Consider the following 14,528-nt stretch of genomic DNA (forward strand, 5'->3'; position numbering starts at 1 on the left):
TCTTGGTATCCATCAGCCATTTCCCTCTTTCCACTGCCTTTCAGAGGGTTGAAAAAATAGCCCCATTATTTGCATAAACAAAACGTAACTGCCCACGTCTTCAATTCCTTTCACTCCTATTCCATTTCAGTTCAGTTAAGCAACTGAAATGTAAACCCACTGGTAGAGTTGTTATATGTTTACCTCTGAGTGCTCAGTGCTTTCAAATATTTACATCACATATCATCTATAGCAGGGGTCCCCAACTTGTGGGCCATGGCCCACTAGTGGGCCGTGAGGGGACTGTAACAGAGTCACAGAATTGGCTGACGAGCGCATGCACATACACATGCACCCTCACTTGCACGAGCAGTGGGCAAGCGTGTGTGCTCCATTTGTGTGAGCAGCAGGCATACATACACTCTGCTCGTGCAAATGGAGCTGCATGCGCCCACCCTTGCCAGCTGCTTTTGTGAAACCATCCCTTCTCCCCACCCTGCTGGTCCACAAAGCCAGAAACATTGGGGAACTCTGATCTATTCTATGTAGCTATAAAGAATTACCAGACGAAATACAGAAAGTATGAAATTCTTCTACCATGGAAAAACAGGCTGCAGCTTGTTCCAGTAGTCCAACCAGACCCGCTTCAGTAAAATACTTTCCAGAACATATCCCTTCTTCATCTGGAGAGACCACATCATCAGAAACTGCAGATTCTTCTAGAACATTTGAAGAAACGTTCTGAGGAAATATAAAGCAATTACTTTCATTAATGCCAATATACAAATCTCCTGACCAAAGCACTAAATCTTTTCTTTGATGTGCAATTATATTTCAGTATAATGGGACTATTCTGGTAATAAAAGCTATATTCCCTTTTCTGGTTTATCAGAGAGAGCCTCCATAGACGGTAAAAATTAAGAAAACCTATTACAATGATGTCCAGATTATTCCTGAAAGTTATCATTTTGTTTTGTAAAGCAATTGGCTTAGATTAATGTAGATGAACACTCATTCATGGAGGGCATACAGTTAAATATATACAGATTATGACAACACACTCTTCGTGATAATTCTTACATAACTTTACCCAAACCTTGAATCTCTGAACTTTCTCCTACTTGCTGTAACTTCGGTTGGGACTGATGCAATCATTCTGTGGGCTTCATCTAATATAGTACCAGCATTTCCTGGTATTTTTCATTGCTGATACGACAGCTACAATTCCAACAGTTTATCTTTCTGTATTGGAGGTTCTTTGAATTTTGTCAAAATAGTCAGTAAAAGAGCCAAGCCACACAGTTTACTTCAAATGAACCTTCCTCAACCTAACACCCAGTGGAAAGATGAGAATCACAACTTTTAAGATGACCAGTCAGTTCATGATCAAGATAGTTAAGACATTTTGGGAGGTGTAATTCTAATATATGCAGTGTGCATAATATACATTCCGCTGGGAAGACCCCTGAAAATGGAAAAATATACAAGTAGCTTTCCTACCAGGAATATCAAGAGAATGCTCTTAAAGTGAAGCATTATGGGACAGTCAGTAGTCGCTAAGACAGGGGTGTCAAACACAAGACCTGTGGGCCAAATCCGGCCTGTGGGGTGCTTAGATCTGGCCTGCGGGTTCACCCTAGAAACAGTGAAGGACCGGCTTGCGGTGCTTCTGCCAGATAAAACGGAGTTTGGGAGGGCTGGGCGTGGTCCTTGCGACCTCAGTTTTCGCTGGAAGAGGGTTGCAGGAGGCTGTTGCAGGTCGCGAGGTTTATGGGGGTCCGTTTTTGCTGGCAGAGTGCTCAGGCTGCCACAGGTGCCCCTGACACAAATGACGTTGAGCTGACCATGCCCACCCCCGCCCCCCAAGGTCAAACAAAAACCTGTTCTGGCCCTCAATGAAGTTTAATACCCCTGCACTAAGAGATCACTGGATTTAAATCAAACAAATTTCCCAAGGGGCAAAGCCCATATTTCCTGAAGCTAGGGTAGGAATACAGCTAGTCTTTGATTTATAACCGCAATTGAGCCCAAACTATCTGTTGCTAAGCAAGACAGTTGCTAAATGAGTTTTGCTCCATTTTACCACCTTTCTTGCCACAATTGTTAAGTTTGTAACATGGCTGTTAAGTGAATCTGGCTCCCCCATTGACTTTGCTTGTCAGAAGGCGATCACATGACTCTGGGACATTGCAACCACCATAAATATGAGTCAATTGCCAAGCATCTGAATTTTGATCACATGACTGTGGAGATGCTGCAATGATCGCAAGATTGAAAAATGGTTATAGGTCACTTTTTTCAGGGGTGTAACTTCAAATGGCCACTAAATGAATGTTGTAAGTCAAGGAGTACCTGTATTCTGCTCAATTCTTGTGGCGCACAATTTCCCCCCCCCCACCTCTTAGCACAATCCATAGGAAATTGCTATCTGAGGGAGTCTTCTTTCCCGTTTAGGATTACTTTCTTAATATAGTAGTTTCACAACTCTACCAAGTTATGCTTTCTTGGACTTTATACAACATAGTCCTTGATTTACGGCAACAATTGAGCCCAAAATTTATGTCACTAAGCGAGACATTTGTTACATGAGGCATGCCTCATTTTACGACTTTTCTTGCCACAGTTATTAAGTTAATCACTGTGGTTGTTAAGTTAGTCACACGGTTGTTAAGTGAATCTGCTTTCCCATCGACTTTGCTTGTCAGAAGGTCACAAAAAGTGATCACATGACCTGGGGACACTGTAGCCGTCATAAAAATGAGTCAGTTGCCAAGCGTCTGTATTTTGATCATGTGACATGGGGATGCTTCAACGGTCATAAGTGTGAAAAATGATTATAAGTCACTTTGTTCAGTGCCGTTGCAACTTCAAATGGTCACTAAATGAACTGTTGTAAATCGAGGACTACCTGTAAAATCCAGTTTTATAATCTGGGAAATTAAAAAAACCAAAGTACCTGAAATGTAACACATCCCACAGGGAGGTATTTCCGATCCTCCAGCATGCTTAGATATTCAGCCACCAGAGCTGCAGAGTGAACCAAACACTGTGCCGATTCGGCGTGGTTATTTCTGGCGGAATGTTTTCCAGCCATGTTCTGCAGCCAGGTTAGTCGTAGATCTGGGGAATTCTGATATCCTTTCGCAATTCTAGTTTTTGAAAAGCCAGAAGATTCATGTTAATGTGTATTTCTTTGCCTGTGTTTTCTGAGAGAGAGGCAAACTCCATAAATCCTACCTGTACATCAAGTCAATTAGCATTTCCGGATCTTCCTGGTGTTCCTTCATTTTAACTGTATCTGAGAGGATCATATGGAGATTGAACACAAGATCCTGTACCTGAAAATATGCAACACGAAAGAAATAAATGTATACTTGTTTATATACATATATTAATCTGTTAATATAACATTCACTCATTGCTCAAAGTCTGGTAGCAAACTTTGACAGAACTAAAAAGATTCATCATTAGTTTAGTCTGATTTAGAATTACTTGTCTTATTCAAATTTTGTATTGTCATTCATTGTATCAGATATCAGGTTTCTACTGAGCCCAAAATCATTATTCCTCCTGCCCCATATGAACTACTAATGCTAGAAAAAAAACCTTCAAAATTTTGCAAAAACACATTTACAATATAAATTAAAAAGTGAATTTGAATTTCAACCAATTTTGAAAGCGATGTTTATATCCAAACCACAACCTGAGTCAATACACCCATTTAATTTTAACTTCAACTATCTGTGCTGACTTCCAAGAATTTTACTTTACATTTTCTACCACCTCTAAATATTTACTTCACATTTTTGCATCAATAACTCTTCTAAGATTCTGCATCGATTAGACCTTCTGAGAATGAACACTTGTTTTTTCACCAAATCTAAAAGCACATAGACTGAAAATTGAGGATTTCCATAGTCTGTGTAGGGCAGCTTTGATTTGCCTGAATAAGTTGCTTCATGGTGCGTTTACCTTGTCAAAGCAAACAGACAATCTGATTACCATTAATAAACTGGTTTGCATCACTTCCCACAGAAAAGGTAACTTACGGGCGCTGGCTTTCCCTGACAGCCAGCCGCGGGAGAAAGGTAAGGACACGCTGCTTGGCGATGAGAGAGCGGGCAGCGGCTCTGGAGCAAGGCTGGTGTCGGGGAATGGTGCATTCCCCGACCTGGTTGAGGCAGGCGGCGAGCAGGCGGCGGCTCCAGGGCCCGAGGGAATGGCGCATCCCTGGGCCCTGGCCCCAACCCAAAGCGAAGAGAGAGCGAGTGGCGAGTGGGTGGCAGAATAGAAATTTAAGAAGTTTTCCTACTGGGTTCTGTGGGTGTGGCTTGGTGGGAGAGGGTCTTGTGACTGAGTAGGCATGCCTGTTAGTGACATCGAATTGGCCATGCCCATTCAGTCACAGGACACTCCCCCCACCAAGCCACGCCCACAAAACCGGTAGGGAAAAATGTTAGATTTCACCCCTGGGTGGGTTTGTATAGCACACATAATTTTGAGGATGGTATTAAGTAATTTTGGGGGAGTCCATCATAACTTTGAATGGTCATTAAGCAAAGGTTACTTATACTTTTTCCATGCTGAGTGATAATTTTCTCTAACCTGATCAGGGAAGGTTGTTTCCTTTAATTCCAGATCCTCTTCTGCATAAGTCAAAATGGTCTTCAGAGAACGTCTCAGAAACTCTTCATTAAAATTTTGAGATGTTCCCACTAGAGATGAGAGTGACATAGTCACCTGCATTTTAACTCTAGCAAAGTTCTGAAACAGACAAATTACCACTAAGTCATTAATCTGTTACTAAGAATAGTTTTCAAAAAGAAAAGCTTCATAAATTTCGTAAACCCAAAATAGAAAATAATCTTGTTAGAGGCATCTGAACCAAAGCCCCCCCAAAACTTTTTCTCCTAGTATCTGAAGTTCTCTAAGATTGAATTATTAAATTTGGTGGTAGAGCAATAAATGAAAGTAACCCATTTTTTTCCTAAAATTATTCAGTAGAAAATTAAGACAGATATGCTAAACCAAGTGACCAACGTAGAACAAAAAGAAGTTAGCTGTATCCCCGCTGGTGAAAAAGAAATGTAATTGTCCATCCCCTCCCAGTCTACGTGACTTTCCTCAGTACCAAAAGTTTACTTGTTCTTACTTTAAGAAAGAGATAAGAATAGTATTTATATATTGATTTAATTGTATGGTTCTGAAGCCATCTGTTTCCAGATGTCTATATTCTTAAAAGAAACAAACAATAAGATAGGGAAACTGATTGTGTACATCCAGAAGACTAAAGAAACTATAATCTCAAGCAAAAAACTCCTAACACTAACATAGCTTCAACATCTCCCTACCCCATAGGTGGGGAGAATAGCTGGGATTTGGAATATCATCAGGGTGGGAGCTGCATAGATCTATACAGATATATACTGTAGATAAATGGATGCTATTCCAGAGAAGAGGCACTGTGACACAGAAGGCAAGAGATTTTACTTCATATTCATCAAGTCTAATACAAGTCTTTTGGTCAACACAAGGCTACTGAAATTCTCATTTTAGAGATGTCTCTCCTTCCATAATTCCAGACATCCCACAATTTAGATCAGGGGTCCCCAACCCCTGGGCCGTAGCCCATTACCAGGCCATGGTCTATTCAGAACCAGGCCGCCTGAGCAGTGGGGGCAGCTGTACGCATGTAGCTTGACTTACATGAGCGCCGGGCCGGTGTGCACTCATATGCACCCGCAGCGCAACTTGTGCAAGTTGAGCTGTACGCATACACATCAGCCCACCACTTGCGCAGTCCGGTTCCCCTCCCCCTACCACAGCTGGGCCGCCAAACCGCAAAGGTTGGGGACCGTTGATTTAGATAATCTGTGCACTTTCAGAAATAATGTACTTACATTCCCAATCTCAAAGTTTTGCCTCATGAGGAGATACAGAGAGGCACTGGCATGGGACCGTATCATGCTAATGCTACTGCTGCAGTGGCGCAGGAGTCGAAGGCATAGATCGGCACACTGCTCAGTCTCTTCTTCAAACAACAGTTCTGGGAACTAAAATGGCAGGATAAGAGGCATATTATTCAATAAAAGCTAGAAACAATGAGCATTGCAAATGTCAAGATGATTCTACTTTATTTGCACTATAATTATCTGCTCTCATCTTTCCTGGGATCACCTGCTCACTAGTCCAAGTAAAGCAAGCTTTCAGTTGCGTTTTGCTAGCAGAAACCGTGGAAGTAAAGCTGTCCCAGGTGCAAAGTAAGCTCATTCAAGAATGACAAGCAATGGTAACTTACTCTGAGCTACTGAATTTAGATTAGTCAGTCTCAGTTCCAAAATTAAATAAAACCTCCTCACTCGGTACTCTATTTTCAAAACACTCACCTTTGAGACTAAAGCTCTTTGAGTAGCAAAGCAATGCTGGAGATAAAGAGCACTTTGATTGCAGGCCATGCTATGTAGAAGAGCCTTCAGTACCCCACCAAGAATACTTTCCTTGGATTCAGTCACCGAAACCGTCTGTAGCCAAAGACAACAGGGTATCAGAAGCAGTCAAAAAATCATTTTAAAGTGAAGTGCGGTAAATGCACAATGAAAAGCTAATCCTAATTCTGAGGCATCAGTAGCCCAGTCACAAGGGCTGGGATGGGACTATCATTCTCAAAGAACCATTATGGGAAATACCAAGCATACTCAGGGCAATAAAACTAGCCCTATGCATTCTGAAGCATATGCTGAAGAGGACTGAAGCAGCTCTTCAACAACACACGAGCTTATCCCCAGAGCAGTGTTAGACTAGCTGAGGAATTCTGAGAGTTGCAGTCCACGCATCTTAAACTTGCCAAATTTGAGAAAACATTGCCCCAGAGGCTAACAACTAAGAAGCTTGATGATTAAAAGATTATATTCTACAGCAAGGAGGGAGAGAATATCGATACATTTTTAATCTTATGTGTATTTGCTTGAGAAGAATTCCCAACAATATGGAAATATTTGGCTAATAAATACAAATTGCTGGAATTGTTATTTACAAGGAAGCAAACTGATGAAAGAAATGAATAATAAAAACAGAAGAAATTTCATCAAACTTCCTTTTATTTTATGTTCAAACCTGTTCTTAGCCTGTTGGGCCTGTGACTCTCATACATGAGAACTGTTGCAATGCTGCCAGATTGGAAGGATTATGTAAAATAATCATTGACCTATCACTATTCATTCAGTTATGATGGTACTGAATGAATGGTGGTTAGGAGCAGTCCTCAGAGTTCCCGTTGTCCCAGCACATTACACATATCCCAATCAAATGACTGCAGTCTGGTGCAAGCTTGGCGCACTTGCAACCAGTTGCAGCACTGCACAATAACAATTGACATTTGCAATCTTCTCTGCTGACTTCTCCAGAGGTTCAGTGGGGAAACTGGCAGGGAACCCCGTAAGGCACTAGGGCTGTGATGGCGAACCTATGGCACGCGTGCCACAGGTGGCATGCGGAGTCATATCACTGGGCACGCAAGCTCAGCTCCTGATTTTCATGCCTTCTGGGCCCACCGGAAGTCAGGAAAAAGGCTGCTTCTGGGCTCCGGAGGTCCCCCGGGAGGGTGGGGAAGGCCATTTTCACCCTCTCCAGGCTCCTAGAAAGCCTCTGGAGCCTGGGGAGGGTGAAAAATGTGCCAAAAGTGGGGGAGCATGGGGGGGGTTGTGCACGGGGGGGCATAGAATTATGGGTGTGGGCATGTGTGCACACAACCCCCCTGTACTCCCCCCACTATTGGCACGCTATGGCAAAAAGGTTAGCCATCACTGCACTAGGGTAAGTCTCCCAAACCAGTTCTTCTATACTTGTGTCGCACCAGCTATCCACATATTCCCTCGCATCCAGGCCATGACACATCACTCTCTTGCTCTCTCCTTAACCTGTGCTGTGTCTCTTGCGTACCCTGCCACCCTCATGTGCATTCTTTGCAGCCTCTCACACCCTCCTTGACTAACACTCTGCCTCTTATGCACCCCTTAGACTCTTGCACACCGTTCCCAAACTGTGCTCTTGCACAGCCCTTCCACCTTCACCATGACTCCCCCACACCCTCCCTAGTGTACACACACCCCATCTTCTTATTCTGTCTTCCATCCCACAGCATCCTTTTACCTGCCTGCCCGCCTAGGGCTTGCAACTTTTTGCCAATTTCCCCACTGAATTTGGTTGTGGATATCTGTCATGAAGTTGCTTGGCTTAACAACAATAGGATTCAGTTAACGGCAGTAACTAGGGCTGTAGAGATCGCTGCCGCTAACCAATGCAGTCATGCTTTACAACTGCCCTTAGCAATGGAAATTCTGGTCTCAACTGCTGTTGTAAATTGAGGACTACCTATAACCAGCATTCTTAGCATACATGGTTAGCAGAGGAGATCAGGAATTATATGAAAGAAAGTGATGACTACTCTGCCTCCAATATTTCACTCAGTGTCTATATTGGTTGTAGATGAAGGAAAGGACTTTTATCTACTGCTACAATTAACATGGTGGAGGAGAAGATCTTCATGAACTTATGTGACAGAAGACTGTCTCACTGGCCTTGGCAAGATGCCCCATAAGTCTGAAGAAATCTACTCCCATCAACTGGACCCAAACAACGTTTCCCTCTTAGTTGCTTATGTAACAGATCTTCCCCTTTGCCATCAAGGTAATCCTCTTTACTCTCCAGGTTTGCATGGAAGATGAAACTGTCATATTTCTGAAGCTGCTTAAGAAGCGTAGCTTTCCTCATAAAAGGTTAATATCCATGATTGGCTTATTTACAAAGCTAGCTGTGATGTCGATCGGTTTACAATATGCTTTTATAGGATTTTGCATTCTGAAATATTGATTTTTTTTTTTTGTACAGAAACAACACATTCAGGTTATTAGAAACTATGTCAAATACTTTTAGCATCCTCACCTGCACAATTATCTCTAAAGTATCCAATATTATCAGATTGGCTTCTGTTGCCAAGTTACCATCAATAAGTGCTTCATGTTCAATCTCTGCACGGGACCTGGTAGAAGTAAAATAAACACTAAAAATCTATGTTCCTTCAAGACATATAACAAAGGAAAGCAAATGCCATTCTGCTTGGAAAATAGCATGCCTCCTAAAACCCCTCCTACAATATAAAAATAGTTCAAAAAAGGAGAAAATAAAACAACTAATCTGATTGTTGTCTTTTTGCAGTTTTTAAATCGTGCATGGGATCTGAAGATGCTGTAGAACAACTGCATCCCCAAGGAGTAAAATTGGACTAGATGGACCAATAATCTAGCTATTTTGGGGAAACATTTTTTCTGGCAAATACAGATAAAATACAGGCAAATGCATACGCAGAGAGATGAAAAAAGACAAATTATTGGCTTAAATGGATAATGGCCAGCCTAAATGGGATATTTTGACTGAAATGGAACCAGAAAGCTGATGCGTTTCTACAGTGGAAGCAATCTTTTTGCTGCACCTGTTAATAGGCTTCTACATAATTATAATTTAGGTTTTCATTAATCCACTATTCTTTCAAATGTTGCTTGGGAAACAACCCAGTTGCAGCTTCACCAAATTGTTTTTGCAACCGCTTCTGATGTTTTTAGGACTGTTAAAACATTCCCAGACTTTGTTTTTATAGCACAAGGATGATTATTTTATATTCCTCGTCCCACCGTGCCTTATATAGTTATGTTTTTCTTTTAGTTTTCCTACTAGATCAAAAGGCTAAATGATACCCACTGTTTCTTTATCTAAAAAGAATGATTAAAAGTGTAACCGTTCTGTCAATACAATTTTAAGTCCCTTTAAGTTGAAAAAAAAAACCCAACATGTTATTTGTAACAGTGAAAATGGCTTTCCATATTTCATAATGTGAACACAGGGTGGTGCTGTGTGAATAAGTGTCTTCCTAAAATATCTGGGCAATAAAAATGGAAATGTACATCTGGCAGATATCTTTATTTTGCTATCCAATTCTTAAACTATACCTGCTTTTAAAAATCTGATAATGATTCCTCACAAACAGAACATGACACTGCTCCAAACGAGTTGCAGACAATCTCCAGTTGTCTGTGGAATGTCAATGCTAAATACCTCAGAAGAAAAGCAGCCTAAGTTTGATTTTAAGTGAAGAATTTTATTGTTTCAAAAGTAGAGGCTGGCCCTGATCCATACTGACTTCTACTGGCCTTATGAAACCACAGCCATTGTTGAAAATTCTGGATGTTGAAGACCACATATCTGGATACTATCGAGACTGGCTCAAATCCACATTGACATGAACCTGGTGTCCAGATATTACAGCACTCCTTTTGGGTGCTCTGCAATACATTTTTGTGCGTTTGGCTTTAAAATTAATGGTTCTGTGGTCAAGAAAATAATTTTCAGAAATTAGTAAGTAACTTGGGTTCTAAATATACTGTGATCACTCACTTTTAAAATCTCCTTTAACTCAATTATTCTGGGGCAGAGAAAGAAGAGCTGATTTCCTTACCCACTGTGTCTTTCTCGAGTTTTCACGCATTACAGATTGTTTTAATCGCCATCTACCACTTTTAACCGCTGCAAGATTTACCCAGATCATGGCAACAGATTTATTAATTACGTGGACTATAGCATAAACATTGTTCCAGCAGAAAAATACATTTCTTATAAATAAATATGTCCTATGACATCATACAATCCTTGAGAAATATCCTTGGAGCTAATTTAGCCCTTGGCTAAATTATTCCCCCATTGTTGGTGGTCTATGGCAGGGCACCTGGGCTCTCTTGTCAAATTTTTCCAGAATCTCATCTACAGCAAATTAAAAAGATATTAAAGATACAATTCATTTGGCATACAGAGCTGTTTATGACTCTTATCAGAGGTGTTAAGGGATTACGAGACCATGTGCTAGATGTGCAATAATCACATAAGAATACAGACATGCCTCGTGCTACAGAACAAGAAACATTTTTGTAGCAGGATGTAAGCACTCTCTTTTTATAGCCAAATTATTTCACAAAACAACTTCTGCAAAGCATCTGAGTCTACCAGGATCTGGGGATAAAAAGCATGCCACCCAGCCAGCCAGCCAGGCAAAGCTATACTTTTTACAGCTAATTAACCCCAATGTTTCAAATTCCAGCAATTCCTGATATAACAATTACTGCAGTAACACACAGGCATATAAAACCTCTGCAAAGCATCAAAAAACACAGCTGCAATAACAAAATAGGCAAAGGTACAAAGTGACAACTGAAAAACAAAACAAAATAAAACCCGTAGCAGGATACCAATGCTACAATACCTGATTGGTTTGTGGCTTCTAAAAATACAGCACATGTAGAAAAATAATTAAAGTCATGGATTAGGGCAGGAAAGAAGCAACTTTTAAACTCCAGAATACTCTAATGGACTAAGTGACCGATGACGTATATAGTCCCTGCATGTAAAATTTATGGCTCTTGGCTGTATCTAATAGGATATCATATCAGTTTTTACTACAGCAAAGATTACTTTCTTATACAGGTAGTCCTCAACTTACAACACTTCATTTAGTGAGTGTTCGAAGTTACAACGTCATTGAAAAAAATGAATTATGACTGTTATTCACAGTTATGACCATTGCAGCATCCCCACGATCATTTGATCAAAATTCAGACAATGGCAACTGACTCATATTTACATATTTATGATGGTCGCACTGTCCTGGGGTCACGTGATCCCCTTTTACGACCTTCTGACAAGCAAAGTCAATGGGGAAGCCAGATTCACTTAACAACCATGTTACTACCTTAACAACCAGAATGATTCCCTTAACAACTGTGGCAGGAATGATCATAAAATGGGGAAAAATTCACTTAACAGATGTCTCACTTAGCAACAGAAATTTTGGGCTCAATAGTGGTCATAAATCAAGGACTACCTGTAATAGTGTAACTTAATATAATCCAATTGGTTTATTCAGAAGTCCTATTGAGTTCACCATCTTATTCCCAGATACATGGGAATAAAATTGCTTTAAACCTAGCGTACACAGACATTTAACCCCTTTCAAAGCCATTATGTGAGAAATCTTTCCTTAATCAGTGTCTAAATCTGTCCATATTATAGTCCACTAAATTTCAAAGGAGACAACAAAGTCTCCATATACTCTATATCAGTTGCTCAATCTATTAACCTATTAGGAAAAGACGGCATTACTTGTCCAGTTTTTCAGTGTTCTGCCTCCAGTGCGTCATGTCCTTTCTCCACCTCAGGTTCTCTTGACTTCCAAAAGCACTTCCAGAAGGACTTCTTTCTGCAAGGAATTGTAATATTTAATATGGGGCTATGAAGCAATTCAAAATAGGACAACTGTTCCCATGCAATTCCTGCAGTTTGAAAGCATGAATAGATAAGTAGGTACCACTTTGGTGGGAAGTTAATGGCATTTCATGCGCCTTGCTGGTCACACAACTACACAATGTCTTCAAACAAAGCTGAAGCTCCCTCAACTAAGTAATGGAGATGAGCATTGCTCCTTAAGAGTGAGACACGACTTGACAGGGGAAATCTTTACCTTTGCCCAAGCAATAATTAATTTTGGTAAATATTACTGTTCAGTTTCCCAGGTGTAACTTAGTACAATGACAAAGACTGCCTCTATGGCATAGGGAATGAATTAATCAGCTGTCTGTCTGTCTGTCTGTCTGTCTGTCTGCCCGTCCATCCATCCATCCATCCATCCATCCATCCATCCATCCATCCATCCATCTATCTATCTATCTATCTATCTATCTATCCTCTCCCTCCCTCTCTCTCTCTCCATGCTCTGATCATGAGTAGATATCAACAAATGGAAGACAATGGTGTTCATTACATGGATTTTCATTAGAGGCAGACTTCAGCATTTTATGGCTCCCAGGCCGACATCCAACCTTTTGGCTGTCCCTGTCCGGCCCATGTGAATTGCTTTTGTTTTGAAGGCAATTTTTTCTTTCAATTTATGTATGTACATGTATTTGGGCCTACACACCTTCACAGCCCTATTGGTTCGGTCCAGCCCAACAGTCCCACTTTCTCACGTGGCCCCTTCGGAAAATTAATTGCCCACCCCTGGTTGGAAGGGATAATGCATGAATAGGAACTCTTCTTCTTTTAACTATAAAAGCACCAGTCCACTCACCCAATTGTCCTCTGCTTCTTCGTACCATTTCTTGCCTGGCCCCAATGCTCCCAAGTATAGCTTCTTCAAGTTTGGCCCGCATATCTTTTGACTTCTTAAAAGTCAGACTGTTCATTCTTTCAAACACTTTCTTCCCCTAGATGTTTCACAAAACGACAAGAATATAAAAGCAGAACATTGTCTTTCTAAAGATTAGAAGTTCTTTCTAAAAATAAATATTAAAAAGATGAGTCAGGCTGTAAAATGCAAGTAATGTTAGAAGAGAAACCAGAGTTGGCCTTGTTTCATCCAGAGAGAAACTTACAAAGGGTAAAGTGGGGCACATAAAAAAGCGTTTAGAGAAACTAATTCTGGTATCTTTTAGTGGAAAATGCTATTTTAGAACAGAATTTAACAGAATTTTTTTTGGGATTTGTTTTAATCATTTTTAATATTACCTGCCCAAAGTAACATATTTGAGATGGGCAGCCATATAAATCTGCTAAATAAACAAATCTGATAGACATATTACAATATTAATACAAATCTGCCTTAACTGTCAGTGTTACCATTCTCAGAATCTTGAATTTGCAATTAGAGTACAGGAATCTTCCAGCTAAGTGCACTCATTATAATTCTTATGAGGAAACAAAGCTATTCAGTTTATGTGTCATTCAATATTTTCTGGAAGTATTCACTGCAAATTCAGGTGCTCAGGAAATAATGCAATATCAACAAACGTCTTATGTGTCTGAAAAAGAGCTCAACCTCCAATACAATTTTAAGACCTACATTGTACAAACATTTGAAGAAGGCCCATCAAAGGCACCAATCAAAGGTGCACTTTTTAAAGTAGGCAGTGTTGTTTTACCTTATATTCAAAGCAGGAAATGCAAAGATAAAGCAAATCCAACAATCGATTGAGCTGCAACACAGAGAGATCTGTGAACCATTTCTGCAGAACACTTTCGTCAGCATTCTTCAGGACCCATAGGAGGCAGATCAAAAGGTTTCGACTGGAATCAGCTGAAAATGTTGAGTGTTGCCTGCTGGCCTGGATTCAGACATAGAACAGATCAAAACTGTGGTTACCAGTTTGGTACTGAAATAAATTTAGTCCAATTAAAGAAAATTGTTATGTTCTTTGGCAAGGTGTAGAGAATCGACTAGACTCTGTATAAATGGGTCACAGTATCCCCCCTCAGTGTGACTGTGGGGTTCCATGTCAAACTGTAGATCACATTGTGACCAGCGATAAGCTGAGGGCATATACCAGTCAAGTATCTGATTTTTTAATATAAATATATATATATATATATAAAAATGATGCTGAGATTCAATGCTTGGGCGGCCTAGACATTGGTATTTGAAGATAGATCTTTTTAACATTTATATTTTATTGTGT

At 40.4% G+C, this 14,528-nt stretch overlaps 1 protein-coding gene across 11 annotated transcripts in view; it reads right to left on the minus strand.

Moving 5' to 3' along the window:
• DOCK7 (dedicator of cytokinesis 7) overlaps window positions 1-14,528 on the minus strand; it is a 127,191-nt gene that overhangs the window by 23,177 nt on the left and 89,486 nt on the right. For 6 of the 11 annotated variants that reach the window (XM_034415236.2, XM_034415235.2, XM_087889777.1 and 3 more), the window contains 10 exons: window positions 13,995-14,177; window positions 13,145-13,280; window positions 12,181-12,277; window positions 8,920-9,016; window positions 6,366-6,500; window positions 5,880-6,032; window positions 4,585-4,743; window positions 3,217-3,317; window positions 2,936-3,128; window positions 577-720 (listed from right to left, as the gene is read on the minus strand). In XM_034415236.2, coding sequence (XP_034271127.1) covers window positions 577-720; window positions 2,936-3,128; window positions 3,217-3,317; window positions 4,585-4,743; window positions 5,880-6,032; window positions 6,366-6,500; window positions 8,920-9,016; window positions 12,181-12,277; window positions 13,145-13,280; window positions 13,995-14,177 — 1,398 coding nt within the window. Of the gene's footprint in view, window positions 1-576; window positions 721-2,935; window positions 3,129-3,216; window positions 3,318-4,584; window positions 4,744-5,879; window positions 6,033-6,365; window positions 6,501-8,919; window positions 9,017-11,284; window positions 11,303-12,180; window positions 12,278-13,144; window positions 13,281-13,994; window positions 14,178-14,528 lie in introns of all 11 variants that reach the window. The other 5 variants (XM_034415234.2, XM_034415230.3, XM_034415229.3 and 2 more) reach the window with 1 other exon arrangement.

This window comes from Pantherophis guttatus, chromosome 3, assembly GCF_059756535.1.
Source record: "Pantherophis guttatus breed Tessera chromosome 3, ASM5975653v1, whole genome shotgun sequence".
NCBI classification, from domain to species: domain Eukaryota; kingdom Metazoa; phylum Chordata; class Lepidosauria; order Squamata; family Colubridae; genus Pantherophis; species Pantherophis guttatus.